Consider the following 23,929-nt stretch of genomic DNA (forward strand, 5'->3'; position numbering starts at 1 on the left):
TAATTCCAACAGAATGGACCCTCCACAAGGATGTATGCAAGAGACTTTGGGCCACTTGGGGCCAACCAACCATAGATCTCTTTGCAACCTCGATGACCAAGAGGCTCCCAATATATTGCTCACCAATCCCGGACCCAGCAGCAATTCATATAGATGCCTTTCTCCTAGATTGGTCGCATCTAGATCTATACGCATTCCCACCGTTCAAGATTGTCAACAAGGTACTGCAGAAGTTCGCCTCTCACGAAGGGACAAGGTTGACGCTAGTTGCTCCCCTCTGGCCCGCGAGAGAATGGTTCACCGAGGTACTTCGATGGCTAGTAGACGTTCCCAGAAGTCTTCCTCTAAGGGTGGACCTTCTACGTCAGCCACACGTAAAGAAGGTACACCAAAGCCTCCACGCTCTTCGTCTGACTGCCTTCAGACTATCGAAAGACTCTCGAGAGCTAGAGGCTTTTCGAAGGAGGCAGCCAGTGCGATTGCTAGAGCAAGGAGAACATCCACCCTTAGAGTCTACCAATCGAAGTGGGAAGTCTTCCGAAACTGGTGCAAGTCAGTATCTATATCCTCGACCAGTACCTCTGTAGCTCAAATAGCTGACTTTCTCTTATACCTGAGAAAAGAACGATCTCTTTCAGCTCCCACTATCAAGGGCTACAGAAGCATGTTGGCATCGGTCTTCCGGCATAGAGGCTTAGATCTTTCCAACAATAAAGATCTTCAGGACCTCCTTAAGTCTTTTGAGACCACGAAGGAGCGTCGTTTGGTTACACCTGGTTGGAATTTAGACGTGGTACTAAGATTCCTCATGTCAGACAGGTTTGAGCCGCTACAATCAGCCTCCCTGAAAGATCTCACCTTAAAGACACTTTTCCTGGTATGCTTAGCCACAGCTAAAAGAGTCAGTGAGATTCATGCCTTCAGCAAGAACATCGGATTTTCGTCAGAAAAAGCTACATGTTCACTACAACTTGGTTTTCTAGCCAAAAATGAGCTACCTTCTCGACCTTGGCCGAAATCGTTCGATATTCCCAGCTTATCGAATATGGTAGGCAATGAACTAGAAAGAGTCTTATGCCCTGTGAGAGCTCTTAAGTTTTATTTAAAACGAACTAAACCTTTACGAGGCCTATCTGAAGCTTTATGGTGTTCAGTTAAGAAACCATCTTTGCCTATGTCAAAGAATGCTTTATCCTATTTTATCAGACTGTTAATACGAGAAGCTCATTCCCATCTGAGTGAGGAAGACCAAGCATTGCTGAAGGTAAGGACACACGAAGTTAGAGCTGTCGCAACTTCCGTGGCCTTTAAGCAAAATAGATCTCTGCGAAGTATAATGGACGCAACCTATTGGAGAAGCAAGTCAGTGTTTGCGTCTTTTTATCTAAAGGATGTCCAGTCTCTTTACGAGGACTGCTACACACTGGGACCATTCGTAGCAGCGAGTGCAGTAGTGGGTGAGGGCTCAACCACTACAATTCCCTAATTCCATACCCTTTTAATCTTTCTCTTGAAATGTTTTTATTGTTGTTTTTTTGGGTTGTCCGGAAGGCTAAGAAGCCTTTCGCATCCTGGTTGATTTGGCGGGTGGTCAAAGTCATTTCTTGAGAGCGCCTAGATTAGGGGTTTTGATGAGGTCCTGTTGTATGGGTAGCAACCCTTGATACTTCAGATCCTAGGGGTCGATCAGCATCCTAAGAGGATCGCAAGGCTCCGTAAGGAAGACGTACTTAAAAGGCAGAGTAATTGTTCAAGTCGACTTCCTTACCAGGTACCTATTTATTTTGTTTTTGTTATTTTGATAACTTCTAAAATGAAATAAAAACTCTTAGCTCATAAAAATGTAAACATATATTGCTGGTCTCTACCCACCCCCCTGGGTGTGAATCAGCTATATAATCACCGGCTAAGTTAAATATTGAAAAATGTTATTTTTCAATATTAATCTTACCCGATGATCATGTAGCTGTCAACTCTGTTGCCCGACAGAAAAATCTAAGGTCGGGATACGCCAGCGATCGCTATACAGGTGGGGGTGTACACAACAGCGCCATCTGTCGAGTAGGTACTCAGGTACTTCTTGTCAACAAGAACTCAATTTTTCCTCTGTCGTGCCACCGGCAAGACCTACTTGGATACGCTGTTGTTTCTGGAGTTGTTTTTCACGATTTTGGTGATGTATTCGCTCTAGATTTTAGCCTTCGCTATTCAGGAACCTTTATCTTTAGCTTATCAAGCTTTTTGATTAGATTTGGATTAATTGTTAATGAACTTTGCTAGATTTTGGAATTCCCCCTTGACTATTTCTACAATTCAAGATGTCTGACCATTCTCAAGTCCCTAAGTACAGGCAGTGTAGCGTTAGGGCTTGTTCTAGGCGTCTTCCGAAGGCCTCCATAGATCCTCACACCGTTTGTTCCAATTGTAGGGGTAAATCCTGTCAATTGGAAGATCGATGTGAGGAATGCGCTGGGCTTTCGGAATTCGATTTTAACGAATTCCTAAAGAATGCACGTAGGCTAGAGAAGGATAGGATCAGGAGGAGTTCTTCTCGCTCTTTTGATTTTTCCTCTCCCCATGCCCCTCAACCTATTCCTTCCCCTGTAGTGGTGACTCCCGACCCTGCTACTAGTGCTCAACCCTCCAATGCGGACATGATGCGTGCCATTCAGGCTCTTGGTGACAGAGTGGAGTCATTAGCTAATGACCGGAATCAAGTTTTGGCAGATGTCAAAGAGTTGAAAGCGCAAAGTGCAGTGGGAAGTGTAGTGAGTGCAAGTGAAGTGAAAAGTGTCAGTGTCAGTGTTGCGTATGAGGGTACATCTGTTCGTGCCAGTCGTCCTCCCAGTCCGGGACCTCTTGCAAGCTCCCAAGCCCAGGGGAGAAGCAATGTCTAAGGACCAAAGGGTTCGGCAGGCCTTGATCAGCGTACGGATGTACTCTCAGTGGTTGCGGACGTATCTGTCAGAGATCGTCCCATCCACAAACAGACGAATGAGCCCTATCATTCCTCGTCTGTGGAAGAAGTTTCGAGGAAGAAACGTTGGACCAAGGTCTCACGACCTCTCAAGCGTAAGGTCCCTTCCGAGCGAGTCCAACGGCCCAGGTGTAGCCACTGGGTCAGTTCGGACTCGCCGCAGTCTTCCGAAGACTGCACACCTCCCAAGAGAGGTAGAGTGGTTCCGCAGCAGGCAACTACTCCGTCTGTTGCCGCACCAACCACGGTAGATCCTAAGTGGTCCATGCTGCAGACTATGCAGTCTCAGCTTGCTTCCTTTATGCAGGAGTATCGTGCTGAGAAGGTTGACACTGCACCAGTTAACCTACAACCTGCCACGGTTGTGCGCTCAGCAGATACTGCGGCTGCCTGCTCCCACACTCCACCTGTGAGAGCTCCACCACCGTTGCGCAGTCCACCCTGCCAGTCGCATGTTCATGCTGCTCCCTCCGTTGACATGCGTGAGCTACCGCATCAGCAGTGGGAAGGTGCTGTCGAGCTGCCGTGTTTTGACACAATGCGGCATGCTCCGCAACCCATGCGGCATGCTCCGCAACCCACGGCAGTCCCTCCCACGCACCAGCACTCTGCTTTTGTTGTTGCCAGCTCGCAGACTGACCAGCAGCGGCATGATGTTGGATCCGCAGCAGCTAAGCATGCACCCGTGCTGCCGGATTCAGCCGTTCAGCTTTCTGCTCCACCTTTGCCACTTCCTCCTCAGCTTTCGGATGATGGAGTATCTGATGACGAAGCTGCGCATTTGGACGATCCGCACTCCGACTTAGAAGAACCCAAGTCTACGCCTCCCTCCTTAGACTTTCGGAAAGTCCTTGCCTTGTTCAGGGACTTGTATCCGGAACAGTTCGTGTCTGCAACCCCTCGCTCTCCTCCCTCCGAGTTTGCTCTGGGCATGCAGTCAGCAGCTCCTGTCTTCACCAAACTTGTACTCGCACGCTCATCCAAGAGAGCTTTGAGAGTTATGGGAGAGTGGTTGCAGTCCAAGAAGCAGCTGGGAAAGTCTGTTTTCATCTTTCCGCCTACCAAGCTTGCTTCCAAATCTAGCGTCTGGTATGCCACGGGAGAGGAACCCGGCTTGGGAGTTCCTGCCTCTGCCCAGGGCGACTTCTCAAGTCTGGTTGACTCTCCCCGCAGGCTGGCTATGAGACGATCTAAGATTTGCTGGTCCTTTTCTGACATGGATCATCTGTTGAAGGGAGTCTTTCGTGCTTTTGAGATCTTCAACTTCCTCGATTGGTGTTTGGGAGCGTTAAGCAGAAAGACTTCCCCTTCGGATAAGGACTCTGCCATGCTTATCATGTCTAGCATGGACAAAGCCATTCGGGATGGGTCCGGTGAACTTGCGGCTTCGTACGTGTCGGGAGTGCTTAAGAAGAGAGAACATCTTTGCTCCTTCTTGTCGGCTGGGATCACTCCTTGCCAGAAGTCGGAGTTGTTGTTTGCTCCGCTTTCCAAGTGTCTCTTTCCGGAAGAGCTGATCAAGGGGATGGCTGCCTCGTTGATCCAGAAGGATACCCATGACCTGGTGGCGTCCTCCGCACGTAAGGCCAAAGCTTTACCTTCCGTGCCTAGACCTAGGATGGACACACCAGCGTCTAGGTTCATCCCGCCCTTTCGTGGCAGAACCTCCAGCAGAGGAGGTACCCGTGCCGACAGTCATCGTGGCAAATCGAAGAAGGGTTCCAAGTCCTCAAAAGGCAGAATCTGACTGCCTACCTCTCCAGACAGCAGTGGGAGCCAGGCTCAAGAACTTCTGGCAAGCTTGGGAGAACAGAGGTGCAGACGCTCAGTCTGTGAAGTTGCTAAGGGAGGGGTACAGGATTCCGTTCTGCCGCAGTCCCCCTCTAGCAACTTCTCCCATCAACCTCTCTCCCAACTACAAGGAGAAGGACAAGAGGCTAGCTTTGCATCAAGAGGTGTCGCTCTTGCTACAAAAGGGAGCGGTAGTCATAGTCCGGGACCATCAATCCCCGGGCTTCTACAACCGTCTCTTCCTGGTAGCGAAGAAGACAGGAGGTTGGAGACCGGTGCTGGACGTCAGTGCTCTCAATGCTCTTGTCACCAAGCAGACGTTCACAATGGAGACGACGAAGTCGGTCCTAGCAGCGGTCAGGAAGGAAGACTGGATGGTCTCGTTAGACCTGAAAGACGCATACTTTCATGTCCCCGTCCATCCAGACTCCCAACCTTTCCTAAGGTTCGTCTTTGGAAAGGTCGTGTACCAGTTCCAAGCCCTGTGCTTTGGCCTAAGCACGGCACCTCTTGTGTTTACCAAACTGATGAGGAATGTGGCCAAATTCCTTCACTTGGCAGACATCAGAGCCTCCCTCTATTTGGACGACTGGCTTTTAAGAGCTTCGTCAAGTCGTCGCTGTCTGGAGAATCTCAGATGGACTATGGATATGACCAAGGAATTGGGTCTCCTGGTCAATATAGAGAAGTCCCAACTCGTCCCTTCCCAAACCATTGTCTATCTAGGTATGGAGATTCAGAGTCGAGCTTTTCGGGCTTTTCCGTCGGCCCCCAGGATCAGTCAAGCCCTAGAATGCATCCAGAGCATGCTGAGAAGGAACCGATGTTCAGTCAGGCAGTGGATGAGTCTAACAGGGACACTTTCATCGCTGGCCCAGTTCATCGAGTTAGGGAGACTCCACCTCCGCCCCCTTCAGTATCATCTAGCTGCTCACTGGAGAAAGGACATGACGCTAGAGGCAGTCTCTGTGCCTATTTCCGAAGAGATGAGGTCTACACTGACGTGGTGGAAGAACAGCATTCTTCTCAAGGAAGGTCTACCATTGGCTGTTCAGACCCCCGACCACCGGCTCTTCTCGGACGCATCGGACTCGGGCTGGGGTGCGACACTGGACGGACAGGAATGCTTGGGCACGTGGAATCAGGAGCAAAGAACACTTCACATCAACTGCAAGGAGCTATTGGCAGTTCATCTGGCCTTGATAAACTTCAAGTCCCTCAATCTAAGCAAGGTGGTGGAGGTGAACTCCGACAACACCACAGCCTTGGCGTACATCTCCAAGCAAGGAGGGACTCATTCGAGGAAGTTGTTCGAGATCGCAAGGGACCTCCTCACTTGGTCAAAAGATCGAAAGATTTCGCTGGTAACGAGGTTCATTCAGGGCGACATGAATGTCATGGCAGATCGCCTCAGCCGGAAGGGTCAGGTCATCCCCACAGAGTGGACCCTTCACAAGAATGTTTGCAGCAGACTATGGGCCCTGTGGGGTCAGCCCACCATAGATCTATTCGCTACCTCGATGACCAAGAGGCTCCCGAAGTATTGTTCTCCGATTCCAGACCCAGCAGCAGTTCACGTGGATGCCTTTCTTCTGGATTGGTCCCATCTAGACCTGTATGCGTTCCCTCCGTTCAAGATTGTCAACAGGGTACTACAGAAGTTCGCCTCTCACGAAGGGACACGGTTGACGTTGGTTGCTCCCCTCTGGCCCGCGAGAGAATGGTTCACCGAGGTACTGCAATGGCTAGTGGACGTTCCCAGGACTCTTCCTCTAAGAGTGGACCTTCTGCGTCAGCCGCACGTAAAGAAGGTACACCCAAGCCTCCACGCTCTTCGTCTGACTGCCTTCAGACTATCGAAAGACTCTCAAGAGCTAGAGGCTTTTCGAAGGAGGCAGCCAGAGCGATTGCCAGAGCAAGGAGGACTTCCACTCTCAGGGTCTATCAGTCAAAATGGGAAGTCTTCCGAAGCTGGTGCAAGGCGAATGCAGTTTCCTCAACCAATACCTCTGTAACGCAGATAGCTGACTTCCTTTTACATCTAAGGAATGTAAGATCCCTATCAGCTCCTACGATCAAAGGTTACAGAAGCATGTTGGCAGCGGTTTTCCGCCACAGAGGCTTAGATCTTTCCACCAACAAAGATCTACAGGACCTCCTTAAGTCTTTTGAGACCTCAAAAGAGCGTCGGTTGACCACACCAGGCTGGAACCTAGACGTGGTTTTAAGGTTCCTGATGTCAGCAAGGTTCGAACCGCTTCAATCAGCCTCTTTTAAGGATCTCACATTAAAGACTCTTTTCCTCGTTTGCTTAGCAACAGCTAAAAGAGTCAGTGAGATTCACGCCTTCAGCAGGAACATAGGTTTTACATCTGAAACGGCTACATGTTCCTTGCAGCTTGGTTTTTTGGCTAAAAACGAGCTTCCTTCTCGTCCTTGGCCCAAGTCGTTCGAGATCCCAAGCCTGTCCAACTTGGTGGGGAACGAACTAGAGAGAGTACTTTGCCCAGTAAGAGCTCTTAAGTACTATTTAAGACGTACAAAGCCATTGCGAGGACAATCAGAAGCTTTATGGTGTTCTATCAAGAAACCTGCTTTACCGATGTCTAAGAACGCAGTTTCTTATTACATCAGGCTTTTGATTAGAGAGGCCCATTCTCATCTGAAGGAAGAAGACCTTGCTTTGCTGAAGGTAAGGACACATGAAGTTAGGGCTGTCGCTACTTCAGTGGCCTTCAAACAGAACCGTTCTCTGCAGAGTGTTATGGATGCAACCTATTGGAGAAGCAAGTCAGTGTTCGCATCATTTTACCTCAAAGATGTCCAGTCTCTTTACGAGAACTGCTACACCCTGGGACCATTCGTAGCAGCGAGTGCAGTAGTAGGTGAGGGCTCAACCACTACATTCCCATAATCCCATAACCTTTTTTAATCTTTCTCTTGAAATGCTTTTATTGTTGTTTTTTGGGTTGTACGGAAGGCTAAGAAGCCTTCCGCATCCTGGTTGATTTGGCGGGTGGTCAAATTCTTTCTTGAGAAGCGCCTAGATTAGAGGTTGTGATGAGGTCCTTTAGTATGGGTTGCAGCCCTTCATACTTCAGCACCTAGGAGTCGCTCAGCATCCTAAGAGGATCGCTAGGCTCAGTAAGGAAGACGTACTTAAAAAGGCAGAGTAATGGTTCAAGTCGACTTCCTTACCAGGTACTTATTTATTTTATGTTTGTTATTTTGAATAACTGCTAAAATGAAATACGGGATACTTAGCTTCTAATGTTAACATGTATGCTGGTCTCCACCCACCCCCCTGGGTGTGAATCAGCTACATGATCATCGGGTAAGATTAATATTGAAAAATGTTATTTTCCTTAGTAAAATAAATTTTTGAATATACTTACCCGATGATCATGAATTTAAGGACCCTCCCTTCCTCCCCATAGAGAACCAGTGGACCGAGGAGAAAATTGAGTTCTTGTTGACAAGAAGTACCTGAGTACCTACTCGACAGATGGCGCTGTTGTGTACACCCCCGCCTGTATAGCGATCGCTGGCGTATCCCGACCTTAGATTTTTCTGTCGGGCAACAGAGTTGACAGCTACATGATCATCGGGTAAGTATATTCAAAAATTTATTTTACTAAGGAAAATAACATTTTTCAATATTTAACTTAGCCGGTGATTATATAAGCTGCAACTCTGTTGCTCGACAGAAAACTCTACGTTAAAAATCCGCCAGCGATCGCTATGCAGGTAGGGGGTGTACTTCAACAGCGCCATCTGTCGTGCAGGTACTCAGTACTCAATGTAAACAAAGAACTCAATTTTCTCTCTGTCGGGCTACCGGCAAGACCTACTAATTTGCTGTTGCTAACTGGATTTGTTTTCACAACTATTGGTGAAGTACACTATTCTAGTTTTGAGCTTTCGCTATGCAGGTGTTTTATCTTCATCTCAAAACTTGAACTCGTTTTGGATAGATTTAATTATGGTGACAAAGAGAGTATGGACTTTCTTTCACTTTTAAATGGCCGACCCTTCCCTTAGACGGAAGTGTGTTTAGGCTTTTAGTAATTATCTTATCACGTTATAGATTTTCCTCTATATATTTTATATCTCTCCGCCTTTATTAGGCCTCTTCGATTAACTTTCCATTTTTTATAAACATATAAAATAAATTTTAATGCTTTGTTTATATAGACCTTTCCTTAGAGTAGGCGGTCCTAACTTGGAAACCGAAGTTAATCAACATTGAACCCTTTATATCGTCTTTAGCTTTTAAAGGATTTAAAACTTTTCAAATGTAATATTTTATGAAAGATTTTCTTTGATAGTCTTCGTACTGTTTTCAAAGATGAACTAACGTTAAGTTTTTTATGCTACGCAGTTGTTGACGTTCAGGACGTTCAACATGCGCTCTATCGTTACGATAGAGAGAGAGTGTATCACGGTTTCACTTTGCAGTAAGAGTAAATCGATTCTGACGTTTTGTTCATTCTTTCTTAGCTTAAATGTTTTAAATTCTAATTTAAAGGAACTTTTTATTTGAAAAACCTTTCAGTTTTTTCCTTTAGTCAAATAACATGTTTTTTTGACGATATATAATTGGGCTCTTCTCTTAGGTGCGAAATCAAGAGAGAAAGAGAGAGAGAGATAGAGACGGAGGGAGAGAGAGGAGAGAAAACGTTCCGTTCAAGCGGGTAACGTTGTTCTCGTGTTACTCTCGTCCCTAGTCTCTGTACGGGGAGGAAGGATAAAACGTTTTTAGGTTTTTATTCTCGTCCCCAGGCTATGTGCGGTGAGAGATTGAAAACGTAGTTATATGAACTAGTGTTTAGTCTCTTTCCCAGCCACTGATTTTTCTTTTTATCTTAAAATATGTTTTCTGTTTTTTGCTGGTATTATGAGCTTGCATTATACGACTAATTTCGCAATTACTACCTTTTAATGAAGGGTAGAATGTCGTGTTTCAGGTAGAAATAAGTGCAAAACAGAAATTCGAAGTGATAAAGTGATATGCGCAGAGTGTTACAGTGTTGCGTCCGAGGCGCAATGTGTTACAGTGTTGCGTCCGAGGGTTCGTCTGTTCGTGCCTGTCATTCACCTAGTCCGGGACCTCTTGCAAGCTCCCAAGCCCAGGGGAGAAGTAATGTCAAAAGACTTATGGGTTCGAGAGGCCTTGACCAACGAACAGACGTTTTCCCTCTATGGTATCGGGTGTTTCTTACCAAGATCTCCCCTACCATAAGACGAGAGAGACGTTGTTTCTCCTCGCCATCCGTAGGCTTTTCGCATAAGAAACCTGTCACAAGGTTTCGAAGCCCTTAAGCGAAAGTCAGTCCTTTCAGGACAGGTCCAGCGTCCTGGTTACAGCCATTAGGACAGCTCTGACCCTATGCAGTCATCGGATAACTGCTCGCCGCCTAACAAAAGCGTAACACAGATTCCGAAAGTCTTTTTTTGTAGGCAAAGTGTTGCGGTCACAGACGTTACCCTCGTCTATTACCACAACCATTTCCGTTGATCCTTAAGGGGTTGTATGGCAAAACATGCAGTATATGCTTGCCTCCCTTATGGAAGACTATTCTGTCGATTAGTCCGTTGAGTCTAGCCGTTTATCTCATCGATATCCTGGCTTTCAGCCAACCTAACGTTCCTTTGTGCTTACTGTTGACGTTGGCGTAGCTTAGTCACGTCAGTCAGGTTGTTTAGAACCACACTCGATGCGGTCTCGTGTGGTTTTTCAGCCGCATTTGGACGTTAGGCCACTGGCTTATGCTCCTGTTGACGTTCTAGACGTTCACTAACAATCGGAGTTGACTTGTTTTGACGCTGTGCGTCAACCTCCGCATTCTAGAGTTGTTTTGACTGCTCAGTCTAGGCAGTCAAAGCAGTCTCGAGTGGACGTTGTACGTCCTCACGCACCTGTTGTGGTTGACAGTTCAGTTGTTGACAGTTCACAGACTGTCAAGCAGTTACATGACGTTGCGTTCTGGTCCGCTACTAATGCACCAGTGAGAGACTCAGCTTTTATCGGACAAGGTTCCTGTAGATGAGGAAGTTGCTGTTCTCCCTCCTACTGATATTCCCTTGAGGACTCTGTCAGATGGAAAGGAGCCTTAAGCTGCTTAGCCTCCTATGGACTTTAATTAAATCATGATGATTTTTTTAAGGATCTTCGTCCGGATCTTGTAACTGCTGCTCCTCGTTCGCCTAAACGTCAGAACTTACACTAGGCCTAGCTACTTCGAAGCCGTTGTTTTTAAGCTAGTGCTCTCTCGCTCTCCTAGAGAGCGTTACGTTGGCTAGGCGACTGGTTTTTCACCAGGAGGAGTTTGGGGGATACAGCCTTTGCTTTCCCTTCTTTTAAACTGGTTTATAGAGCGAGAGTCTGATATGACACGAGAGAAGTTCTCGGCTTGGGAGTTCATGCCTCTGCCCAGATAGACTTCTCAATTCTGGTAGACTCTCCCTGGCGCCTAGCCAGGAGACGCTCCAAGTTGTTTACAGGTCAACTTCTCAGCTGTTGTCGAGCCTTTGAAGTTTTGCTGTACTATTATGTCACGCATAACAAGGCTTTCAGGGATGGTAAACGGTTCCGCCTCAGTCGCTAACCCCGTCTGTTGCCACACCTGCTCCCGTAGACCCTAAATGGGCTTTGCTGCAAGACATGCAGTCCAAGCTTGCGTCCTTGATAGAGGACTTAAATGCGGAGAAGAACCTTCTGGCCAACAACCTTCCAACCGGTCGGTTGTGCGCCCTGTTGACGCTGAGGTAACCTACTCGCGTCTGCCAGTTGAGGTGGTTCCTCCACCGATGCGACCCAGTGTGGGTTGCCAGCCGCACGTTGACGTTAAGCGACGCTCGGAGGTGGTTGTTGACGTTCAGGACGTTCAACAACCAGCAGAGGTGACTTGTTGTGACGCAGTGCGTCAACCTCAGCAACCCGGTAGGGTGTTGACTGCACAACCCAGACGGTCTAGACAGTTTCGGGTTGACGCTGTGCTTCCTCGCGCACCCATGGTTGTTGACAGTTCACAGACTGTGCAGCAGTTCCATGATATTGCGTCCGGCTCCGTCACGCATCCACCAGTGCGACCGGATTCAGCGAGTCAGACGTTGCCCACTCCGTTGCCGTTTCCTCATCAGTTTCGGATGAGGAACCCTCTGATGAGGACGTTGCTGAACAAGACGATCAGCCCCCAGCCCTGCTATCCATCCAGAAGATGCTGAAGAAGGAACGCTGCTCAGTCAGGCTGTGGATGAGTCTGGTAGGGACGCTGTCATCCGTGGATCAATTTGTGTCACTAGGAAGACTACACCTCCGTCCTCTTCTATACCATCTAGCTTTTCACTGGAAAAAGGACAAGACGCTAGAAGCGGTCTCGATCCCGGTTTCCGAAAAGATAAAGTCTTGTCTGACTTGGTGAAAGGACTATATCAACCTAAGAGAGGGTCTTCCCCTGACTGTTCAGACTCCCAACCACGTTCTCTTCTCGGACGCATCGGACGTAGGCTGGGGTGCGACATTAGACGAACGGGAATGCTCGGGATTATGGAACTCGAGTCGAAGGACAATGCATTTCAACTGCAAGGAGCTACTGGCAGTACGTCTGGCCTGGAAAAGCTTCAGGTCTCTCCTTCAAGGCAAAGTGGTGGAGGTGAACTCGGACAACACCACGGCTTTGGCGTACATCTCCAAGCAAGGAGGGACCTACTCTCTGACGTTGTACGAGATCGCAAGGGACCTCCTCACCTGGTCAAAAGGTCTAGACATATCACTAGTAACGAGGTTCATCCAAGGCAACTTGAATGTCATGGCAGATTGTCTCAGTCGGAAGGGACAAATAATTCCAACAGAATGGACCCTCCACAAGGATGTATGCAAGAGACTTTGGGCCACCTGGGGCCAGCCAACCATAGATCTCTTCGCAACCTCGATGACCAAGAGGCTCCCAATATTTTGCTCACCAATCCCGGACCCAGCAGCAGTTCATATAGATGCCTTTCTCCTAGATTGGTCACATCTAGATCTATATGCATTCCCTCCGTTCAAGATTGTCAACAAGGTACTGCAGAAGTTCGCCTCTCACGAAGGGACAAGGTTGACGCTAGTTGCTTCCCTCTGGCCCGCGAGAGAATGGTTCACCGAGGTACTTCGATGGCTAGTAGACGTTCCCAGAACACTTCCCCTAAGGGTGGACCTTCTACGTCAGCCACACGTAAAGAAGGTACACCAAGGCCTCCACGCTCTTCGTCTGACTGCCTTTAGACTATCGAAAGACTCTCGAGAGCTAGAGGCTTTTCGAAGGAGGCAGCCAGAGCGATTGCTAGAGCAAGGAGAACATCCACCCTTAGAGTCTACCAATCGAAGTGGGAAATCTTCCGAAACTGGTGCAAGTCATTATCAGTATCCTCGACCAGTACCTCTGTAACTTAAATAGCTGACTTCCTCTTATATCTGAGGAAAGAACGATCTCTTTCAGCTCCCACTATCAAGGGTTACAGAAGCATGTTGGCATCAGTCTTCCGTCACAGAGGCTTAGATCTTTCCAACAATAAAGATCTACAGGACCTCCTTAAGTCTTTTGAGACCACGAAGGAGCGTCGTTTGGTTACACCTGGTTGGAATTTAGACGTGGTACTAAGATTCCTTATGTCAGACAGGTTCGAACCGCTACAATCAGCCTCCCTGAAAGATCTCACCTTAAAGACTCTTTTCCTGGTATGCTTAGCCACAGCTAAAAGAGTCAGTGAGATTCATGCCTTCAGCAAGAACATCGGATTTTCGTCAGAAAAAGCTACATGTTCTACAACTTGGTTTTCTAGCCAAAAACGAGCTGCCTTCTCGGCCTTGGCCAATATCGTTCGATATTCCAAACTTATCGTATGGTTGGAAATGAACTAGAAAGAGTCTTATGCCCTGTAAGAGCTCTTAAGTTCTATTTAAAACGAGCTAAACCTTTACGAGGCCCGTCTGAAGCTTTATGGTGTTCAGTTAAGAAACCATCTTTGCCTATGTCAAAGAATGCTTTACTATCCTATTTTATCAGACTGTTAATACGAGAAGCTCATTCCCATCTGAATGAGGAAGACCAAGCTTTGCTGAAGGTAAGGACACACGAAGTTAGAGCTGTCGCAACTTCCGTGGCCTTTAAACAAAATAGATCTCTGCAAAGTATAATCGACGCAACCTATTGGAAAAGCAAGTCAGTGTTCGCGTCTTTTTATCTTAAAAATGTCCAGTCTCTTTACGAGAACTGCTACACTCTGGGACCATTCGTAGCAACGAGTGCAGTAGTGGGTGAGGGCTCAACCACTACAATTCCCTAATTCCATAACCTTTTTAATCTTTCTCTTGAAATGTTTTATTATTGTTTTTGGGTTGTCCGGAAGGCTAAGAAGCCTTTCGCATCCTACTTGATTTGGCGGGTGGTCAAAGTAATTTCTTGAGAAGCGCCTAGATTAGAGGTTTTGATGAGGTCCTGTTGTATGGGTTGCAACCCTTGATACTTCAGCTCCTAGGGGTCGCTCAGCATCCTAAGAGGATCGCGAGGCTCCGTAAGGAAGACGTACTTAAAAAGGCAGAGTAATTGTTCAAGTCGACTTCCTTACCAGGTACTTATTTATTTTAAGTTTGTTATTTTGATAACTGCTAAAATGAAATAAAAATCCTTAGCTCATAATAATGTAAACATTTATTGCTGGTCTCTACCCACCCCCCTGGGTGTGAATCAGCTTATATAATCACCGGCTAAGTTAAATATTGAAAAATGTTATTTTTATAATAAAATAAATTTTTGAATATACTTACCCGGTGATTATATATTAAAGGACCTTCCCTTCCTCCCCAATAGAGACGCAGTGGACCGAGGAGAAAATTGAGTTCTTTGTTTACATTGAGTACTGAGTACCTGCACGACAGATGGCGCTGTTGAAGTACACCCCCTACCTGCATAGCGATCGCTGGCGGATTTTTAACGTAGAGTTTTCTGTCGAGCAACAGAGTTGCAGCTTATATAATCACCGGGTAAGTATATTCAAAAATTTATTTTATTATAAAAATAACATTTTGATAATAAAATAAATTTTTGAATATACTTACCCGGTGATTATAAATTAAAGGACCCTCCCTTCCTCCCCAATAGAGACGCAGTGGAACGAGGAGAAAATTGAGTCTTTGTTTACATTGAGTACTGGGTATCTGGACGACAGATGGCGCTGTTGGGCACACCCGCAACCTGTGTAGCGATCGCTGGCGAGTTTTTACCTTAGAGTTGTCTGTCGGGCAACAGAGTTGCAGCTATATAATCACCGGGTAAGTATATTAAAAAATTATTTTATTATCAAAATAACATTTTACACCTTAATTTCTAGAATATATTAATGAAAACTTCTTATTGAAATAAGAAAAAAAAAAACAAGGGTTTGTCTGAACCAAAGGTTTCCCACATGGTATGAATAATATATTGTCTGAATATAATTTTGGCAATTTATATCATAGAACAAAGACGTTGGGGTATTCGCTGTTGTGGAATGTATCAATTATCGCTTGAAGATAATGGTCCAAAGTTGTAAGGTGTACCTTGATGAGGAAATCCAATATGGATTATTTTTTCAAGTCCATAATTCCTTTTTTTATTTGTTTTTGTGAATACCTAAATGTTTAAAGTGGTATTTTATGCTTTAATAATTCTTAATACTTAACACCCTTGGAGCATTTGTTGCACTCATTACATGGTTCTGAATATTTTTCAGAATATCCCTTTAGTTCCCAGCTGAATTTAAAATATCCTGATTTTGAATTTTTTACTCATTTCAGTAACCAAGTTTACTAGATATATCATTCATTTTTATTCTATCTGAATTTCTTCATGCAAGCATTTCCATTATTTTTACATAATGTTGCATAATGTGTGTGTGTATGTAGATATGTGTGTTGGTCGGTAATAGTGAAGCATTTTAAATTTTTTTTAGTCTGGCGTACAATTGAATCTCAATTAGGGAGGTTATACTCAGCAGTTTCACTTTATTTAAATAGGTTTATTTTTTGTAATGACTCTTTGAGAAATAAGTGTCCAATAGAATTGGTATTCTTTCATTACATTTGAAGGTTAATTAGAATGTACATTATACAGTATATCGTCAGGACAAATATGACATGAATAAAGAATCGAATATTATGTTAAAATGACCACATCACGACAGAAAATCTTTTCTCATCACTAAGTTATGAAACTTGATAAGAAATACAGTTTTGTTTCCTCGGTACTTAGTATTTAGGATTTAGATATATCATGCAGTATAAGAATTTGTTTTGCTTTCAGAATTTCATGAAGTCCAAATAAGGCTTAACTCCTCTTGTGTATTAGGGTTCTGGAAATTCAGTTACAGTACTGGTGTAGAAGCTATTGACCCCAGTTTTAGGACTTCCCCAGATATTAATATCTCTTTTATTGACAGGCATGTAGATTTGGAGAAACCAGTCAATCCAATATCAAGTACTTTTAATATCCCAGCATTGCAAACACCACTAACAGAACAGGATCTCTTGATTTTATCTAAAGATGGTTCACAGCATGACACTAAGCAAGCAAAAAAACCAGCAAAGGAAAAAGGAAAATCTTTGCAAGAAAAAGTTTCGGTAAGTTTAACAATTATTGATATTAATTCTTGTTCGTGAAATAATTTAACATTAGAATATAACTTTTAGTAAAGCTTTTACCATTCTCTTGAAAGTGATTCACTCAGATTCTTTGTCATTACTAATGCTAGTTTATACAACCTAAATTATTTTCTGAATTTCAGCCCAGATTGAATCAACCAATGAAAGAGCCAGTGACAACAGAGAATCAGTATGAAAAACTTGCTGAAGTAGTTACACCTTTGTATCGGGTAAGATTTTTAAAAGTTTTCATTTTTCAATATTAAACTTAGCCGGTGATCATATAAGCTGTCAGCTCTGCTGCCCGACAGAAAAACCTAAGGACAAAATACGCCAGCGATCGCTATACAGGTGGGGGTGTACATCAACAGCGCCATCTGTCGAGCAGGTACTCAAGTACTCCATGTCAACACAGAACCAATTTTCTCTCTGTCGTGCCACTGGCAAGACCTACTAAATACGCTGTTGCTTACTGGATTGATTTTCACATTATTTGGTGAAGTACAGTGAACCCTCGTTTATCGCGGTAGATAGGTTCCAGACGCGGGCGCGATAGGTGAAAATCCGCGAAGTAGTGACAGCATATTTACCTATTTATTTAACATGTATATTCGGACTTTTAAAACCTTCCCTTGTACGTAGTACTGTTAACAAACCACCCTTTACACCCTGTAATGTACAGAACACTTAATGCATGTACTACAGCACCCTAAACTAAAACAGGCACAAATATTAAAGGCGATTTTATATCATGTGTTTCCTAAACACCTAAAAAGCACGATAAAAAATGGCAACCAATGTTTTGTTTACGTTCATCTCTGATCATAATGAAGAAACAAACTCATTTAGTGTACACATATATGTACGTATGGTTAGTTTTTGCATCGATTATATTGATTATACAGTACTGTATGTTGATTTTTTTATTACCAATGTTTTAGTTTACGTATTTTTCTTAGGACTTCCAAATGAAATCTTTTTCTTTATGACGCCGCCTGAAACGACGGCGTGTACGCTCAGTAAACAACCACGCTCAGAACAAACAAGGCATTTAACACGCATGATGATAGTGATAAATAATGATACAGTACATACAGTATTTACAGTACAAAGCATTTACAAAATATGTTACCTTACAAATATAAATTATACAGTACTTGTACGTAGCAAAGCAGGAAAACAATTTGAGAGAGAGAGAGAGAGAGAGAGAGAGAGAGAGAGAGAGAGAGAGAGAGAGAGAGAGAGAGAGAGAGAGAGAGAGAGAGAGAGAGATTGTTTTACTGTACGTACGTAAATGTAAATTTTAAACAAAAAAAATATGATAGGTTACAACATGTAGACTTTTAAAACCTTCCCTTTAACTTAATGCATACAGTACGTACAGTACTAAACTATAAAACAGGTTAAAGTAAAAAATAAAGATTGTTACTGTACTCACCACGAAAGAAGTTCCAGAAAAACTTGAATGACGATGGCGATGAATTTGCTGCACAGTAGAAATGATGATGATGAAGCTGATGATGTGTTCTACTGTGCAGTCAATGATAGTATTTTACGTCTCTTCAGACGGAGGTGTCTTTTCCTGGGACACCTCTTCAACTTCTTCAATTTCTTCCGAAGGCGTACTAGCAGGAGGAACTGGCTCTTTTTTGCGAGGCTGAAAAAACATTGTGATCGGAAGTTGTTGCCGCTGCTTCTTTTTTCGATCCAAGAGCATCCTGTAGGGAGTCGTGATGTCATCGACCTTGTTGCAGAATTGCATCGCGCGAACCATATCCTCGTCCCACTCTTGCAACATTTCTTTCGCCTCCTTCATATGGTTGCAGAACTTGGCGAGCCGTTCTAATGTTAAGCCCGTTTCTTCTACATTTTCTTGGGTCTCTTCCTGGGTACCCTCACTCTCTTCCTCACTTGCCGATTTCGTCAGGTCTTCGAGATCTGCGTCAGTTAGGGGCTGGGAATGGCAGTCCAACAACTCGTCGACGTCTTCAGTCGTCATGTCGCCAAACCCGTCACCCCCAATTATGGCAGCCAACTGCACAGATTTCCGTATTGCAGAGTGTTGGATTTCCGACGGAGTAAATCCCTTGTCGTCGTAAACAATATCGGGCCACAGCTTCTTCCAGCTCGCATTTACTGTTGCAGGTTTCATCTCTTGAAGTGCCTTTTGAATATTCTGCAGGCACGTGGCTATGGTGTACTGCCGCCAGTACGCCTTCAAGTTGAAGTCTTCATCCTCGTCATCTTGGGCAGCATCCACACACGCAACGAGGTCCGCCAAGGTATTCTTCGTGTAGAGGGCCTTGAACGCCCTGATAACCCCCTGGTCCATTGGTTGAATCAATGACGTGGTGTTGGGTGGCAGGAACTCAACCTGAACGCCCTCACGCGACAGGTCAGTTGCGTGTCCACCAGCGTTATCCATAAGGAGAAGGATCTTGAATGGCAAGCCCTTCTCTAAGAGATATTCATGGACTTGCGGGATGAAACACTGGTGGAACCAGTTGGAGGTCAGCATCTTCGTAATCCATGCCTTTTGATTATGCATCCAGTACACGGGAAGGAGATTCTTATTTTTGTTTTTCAAAGCGCGAGGATTTTTCGACTTATAAATAAGCCCCGGCTTTAACAAAAATCCAGCAGCATTGCCACACATCACGAGGGTAACGCGATCCTTGAATGCCTTAAAGCCAGAGGCTTTGGCTTCCTCTTTGAACAGGAAAGTTCGCGACGGCATTCTCTTCCAAAACAAGCCGGTTTCATCCATATTAAAGACTTGTTCCGGCTTGTATCCACCTTCAGCGATAATGTTCTTGAAAGTCTGGTTCACGTAAGTTTCAGCAGCGGCAGTGTCAGCGGAAGCAGACTCCCCATGCAGGGAAACGCTTTTCAGGGCGAAGCGTTTCTGAAACTTCGCGAACCATCCTTTGCTTGCGGAAAAACGTTTCTGAGGCTGGGAATCAGTGGATGTCCCTGGTTGAGGATCATCTGCATCATCATCATCTTCAGCATGGTTGCCGTCGTCCTCTTTAGGTTCCTTTGCAGCAAAATTCTCATATAAGCTCAAAGCCTTTGTTTGGATGGTGTTCGTATCCAACGCTATGTTCTTCTTCCGGCAGTCGGCAATCCACACAGCTAAAGCACCTTCCATGCGTACGATCGTTTTATTACGCGTTGTAACGACTCGCTTCGCTGATCTGCTAAAGGTGATTGCAGCAGTCTTTCTAATGTTCGCCTCGTCCTTCTTGATGTAGCGAACGGTGGATTCGTTGATGCCAAAATGGCGGCCGGCGGCCGCGTAACTTCTACCATCTTTTAACATGTCGAGAAGCGTAACCTTCTCAGCTATCGTCATCATTCTTCGGTGGCGTTTAGGCTCACTACCAGCCTTACTAGAAGCAGAACGCTTGGGAGCCATTGTAACAGAAAGTTCAACAAAAAGTTCAACTTAAAACAGTCGCACACAGCACAGATTCAACTTCACAAACTTAAGAACGTCTACTCAGCAATACGCGGAAAGAGAAAGTGAACGATGCAGTCCCGCGAGAACTCTGATGCTGCGGGTTGGAGATGCGGGCCAAACACCAATCACAGGCTAGATAACAAAACTTGAGTTTTGATTCGTCATCTATCAGCGCTTGAACCAATCACAACCCGTCTTATACAGTACTATGGTGCGTTGATTACTCATAGAAGATGTCCCGCGCACACTGAACGTACGTAGATTAAGTACAATACCGTAATAATAATAAATAATGATAATAATACTGTACAGTAATAATAATAATAATAATAACAATAATAATTTTATTAACAACAACAACAATAATAATAATAATAACAATAATAATAAAAATTTACGTACGTACGCTATTTTACGCCTCTCTCTCTCTCTCTCTCTCTCTCTTTCTCTCTCTCTCTCTCGTACGCTTACAGTACTTATTCGAAATGTGATTTTTGCAACAAAGAATATTATTGGATGCAGTACTGTACTACGTACGTATACATACAAAAGATTCATGGAAAAGAAGCACATCCATTACAGTACACACCATTCTAATATGGTATGACTGCATCTGATTTGCGTTTCATGTTCGATTTAATTTTACTACGTACTGAATTATCGTATGATCACATTCTCTTTTCGTGTTTTATTTCTTTCTGTGCTGAATTATATATCATATGTAATGCAATGAACAATCAGTAAGAGCAGATATTACTATAATTACAGTATTAATGGAATTACAGGTAACAAAATATCGTATTTGGTTATCTTCAGATTTCGCGGTATTTTCGAATTTTCCGGAAAATCCGCGATATGTATATATATATGGGTTATGGGAAAACCCCGCGAAGTGGTGAATCCGCGATTGTCGAACCGCGAAGTAGCGAGGGTTCACTGTACTCATTTCTAGTTTTTAGCTTTCGCTTTGCAGAGGTTATCTTCAATACTTCCTTGCATTCTTTGATTGAATTTTGGATTATTTGTTGACGACTTGGATAGATTTTGAATTTCCCCTTTGACTAATTCAAGATGGCTGACCCTTCTCAAGTCCCTAAATACAGGAAGTGTAGTGCTAGGGACTGTTTTAGGCGTCTTCCGAAGGCCTCTATCGATCCTCACACCATTTGTTCCAATTGTCGGGGTAAATCCTGTCAATGGGAAGATCGGTGTGAGGAATGCGTTGGGCTTTCGGAATTCGATTTTGTCGAATTCCTTAAATATTCACGTAGGCTAGAGAGAGATAGAGTCAGGAGGAGTTCATCTCGCTCAGTTGATTTTTCCTCTCCCCATGCCCCACAACCTATTCCTTCCCCTGTAGTGGTTACTCCTGATCCCCCTTCTAGCACTCAACAACCTTCGATGGCAGATATGATGCGTGCCATCCAGACTCTGGGTGAGAGAGTCGAGTCATTAGCGAGTGACCGCAACCAACTCATGGCAGACGTCAGGGAGTTGAAGGGTAAGAGTGCAGTGGGAAGTGAAGTGAGTGGTAGTGCTGTGAAAAGTGTTAGTGTTGCGCTTGAGGGTGCGTCTGTTCGTGCCTGTCGTCCTCCCAGTCCGGGACCTCTTGCAAGCTCCCAAGCCCAGGGGAGAAGCAATGTCGTACGACCAAAGGGTTCGACAGGCTTTAATCAGCGGACAGACGTTCCCTCCGTGGTTTCGGACGTATCTTGCCAAGATCGCCCCACCCACAAGAAGACGAGAGAGCCCGTTCATTCCTCGTCTGCGGAAGAGGTTTCACGCCAGAAACGATGGACCAAGGTCTCACGGCCTCTCAAACGCAAGGTCCCTTCCGCGCAAGTCCAACGGCCCAGGTGTAGCCACTGGGTCAGTTCGGACTCGCTGCAGTCTTCCGATGACTGCACACCTCCTAAGAGAGGCAAAGTGGTACCGCAACAGGCAGTAACACCGTCTGTTGCCGCACCTGCTGCTGTAGACCCTAAGTGGTCTTTGCTACAGTCTATGCAGACACAGTTAGCATCTTTTATGCAGGAGTATCGTGCGGAGAAGGTTGACGCTGCACCCGTTAGCCTACAACCAACCACGGTTGTGCGTACAGTAGACGATGACGCTACCTGCTCCCGCACTCCGCCTGTGAGAGTTCCACCACCCATGCGCAGTGTACCCTGCCAGCCGCACGTTGACGTTCACAGACGCACGCTACCCTCCGTTGACGTTCGCGAGTTACCACAACAACAGGAGGGTGGAGTTAAGTTGCTTTGTTTTGACGCTGTGCGTCAACCTCCGCAACCCACTGTGGTTACCGCTACTCGCCCGCAGCAGACTAGTCAGTCAGGAGTAGAAGCTTTGCTTCCCCACACAGCTATGGTTGTTGCCAGCTCACAGACTGACCAACAGTTCCATGACGTTGCGTCCAGTGCAGTCACGCATGCACCCGTGCTGCCGGACTCAGCCGACCAGCTGATTCCTACTCCTTTGCCGCTTCCTCTTCAACATTCAGACGATGGACTCTCTGATGATGACGACGCTGCACATCTTGACGACCCGCACACGGACATCAACGAACCCAAGACCACGCCTCCCTCCTTGGACTTTAGGAAAGTGCTTGCACTGTTCAAGGATTTATATCCTGATCAGTTTGTGTCTGCAGCACCACGCTCTCCTCCCTCTGAGTTCGCTTTAGGCATGCAGTCATCCGCACCTGCCTTTACGAAGCTCGTACTCGCCCGCTCATCCAAGAGAGCTTTTAGAGTGCTGGGAGATTGGTTGCAGTCCAAGAAGCAACTTGGGAAGACAGCTTTCATGTTTCCCCCTGTCAAGCTTGCTTCCAGATCTAGCGTCTGGTATGCCACGGGAGAAGTTCTCGGCTTGGGAGTTCCTGCCTCTGCCCAGGGCGACTTCTCAAGTCTTGTAGACTCTCCCCGCAGGCTGGCCATGAGACGCTCCAAGATTTGTTGGACTCCTTCGGATTTAGACCATCTGATGAAAGGAGTATTCAGAGCGTTCGAAGTTTTTAACTTTTTGGACTGGTGTTTGGGAGCGTTGAGCAGGAAGACCTCCCCTTCTGACAAGGAAACTTCCATGCTCATAATGTCCTGCATGGACAAAGCCATACGGGATGGTTCTAGTGAGCTTGCGGCTTCTTTCGTTTCCGGGGTCCTCAAGAAACGGGAACACCTTGTGGAGGATTAATTTTATTTTAATTTATTTTTGTTTTGCCAAATTGAGAGAGAGAGAGAGAGAGAGAGAGAGAGAGAGAGAGAGAGAGAGAGAGAGAGAGAGAGAGAGAGAGAGAGTTGTTTTAGTATTGTTAAATCGAGACATTTTATTTGCTTAGTTTTGTGAGAGAGAGAGAGAGAGAGAGAGAGAGAGAAAGAGAGAGTGTGAGTGTGTTTATTTACTTGAAGTTTTGTCAAACCGCAAGAGAAAGTGTTTATTTGCTTAGTTTTGTGTGTGAGAGAGAGAGAGAGAGAGAGAGAGAGAGAGAGAGAGAGAGAGAGAGAGAGAGAGAGAGAGAGAGAGAGAAAGTGTTTATTTGCTTTAGTTTTGTCAGAGAGAGAGAGAGAGAGAGAGAATTTCATTTGCTTTAGTTTTGTTAGATCGCGCGTGCGCGAGAGAGTGTGTGTGTATGTGCGTTTGTGTGTGCATGTTTTGTGTGTCCGCGGTGCGCGCCGAAGAACAAGGATAATTAGCGAATGATTGTTTGAAGTTGGAAAGATTGTTGGTATATTTGAGGTTGTTTGTTTAAATTTTTTAGCTAGGATAGGCGGTGATGAATGTCTTGGGCGAAAGCATTGGATCTCGGACTGTGGATAGAGTCGGTTGTTTCTTTTTTTGTTCTTCGAAAGCCGGCTGTTTAGTGTTTTTTTTATATTCGGAGTAAGTACTGTTTTTATTCATTTTTGTTAGGCGCGTTCATGAGTGATAGAAAGTTTATTATTATCTTTGATTATAGTGCGAGTTTAGTTAGTTAGGAGTTTTCGTAAGCGTTTTTTTCTTTTTATTGCAGGCCGTAATTCCTCCTTTGGATTCCTTT

The 23,929-nt window shown here is 45.2% G+C and overlaps 1 protein-coding gene across 1 annotated transcript in view; it reads left to right on the forward strand.

Annotated features, from left to right (window-relative positions):
* The window catches only part of LOC137631124 (tRNA (uracil-5-)-methyltransferase homolog B-like), a 173,596-nt gene that overhangs the window by 12,478 nt on the left and 137,189 nt on the right, over positions 1-23,929 (forward strand). Inside the window, exons 2-3 of the mRNA XM_068362782.1 lie at positions 16,226-16,406; positions 16,571-16,657. Coding sequence (XP_068218883.1) covers positions 16,226-16,406; positions 16,571-16,657 — 268 coding nt within the window. The remainder of the gene's footprint in view (positions 1-16,225; positions 16,407-16,570; positions 16,658-23,929) is intronic.

The sequence above is a fragment of the Palaemon carinicauda genome, chromosome 39 (genome assembly GCF_036898095.1).
Source record: "Palaemon carinicauda isolate YSFRI2023 chromosome 39, ASM3689809v2, whole genome shotgun sequence".
In the NCBI taxonomy this organism is placed as follows: Eukaryota; Metazoa; Arthropoda; class Malacostraca; order Decapoda; family Palaemonidae; genus Palaemon; species Palaemon carinicauda.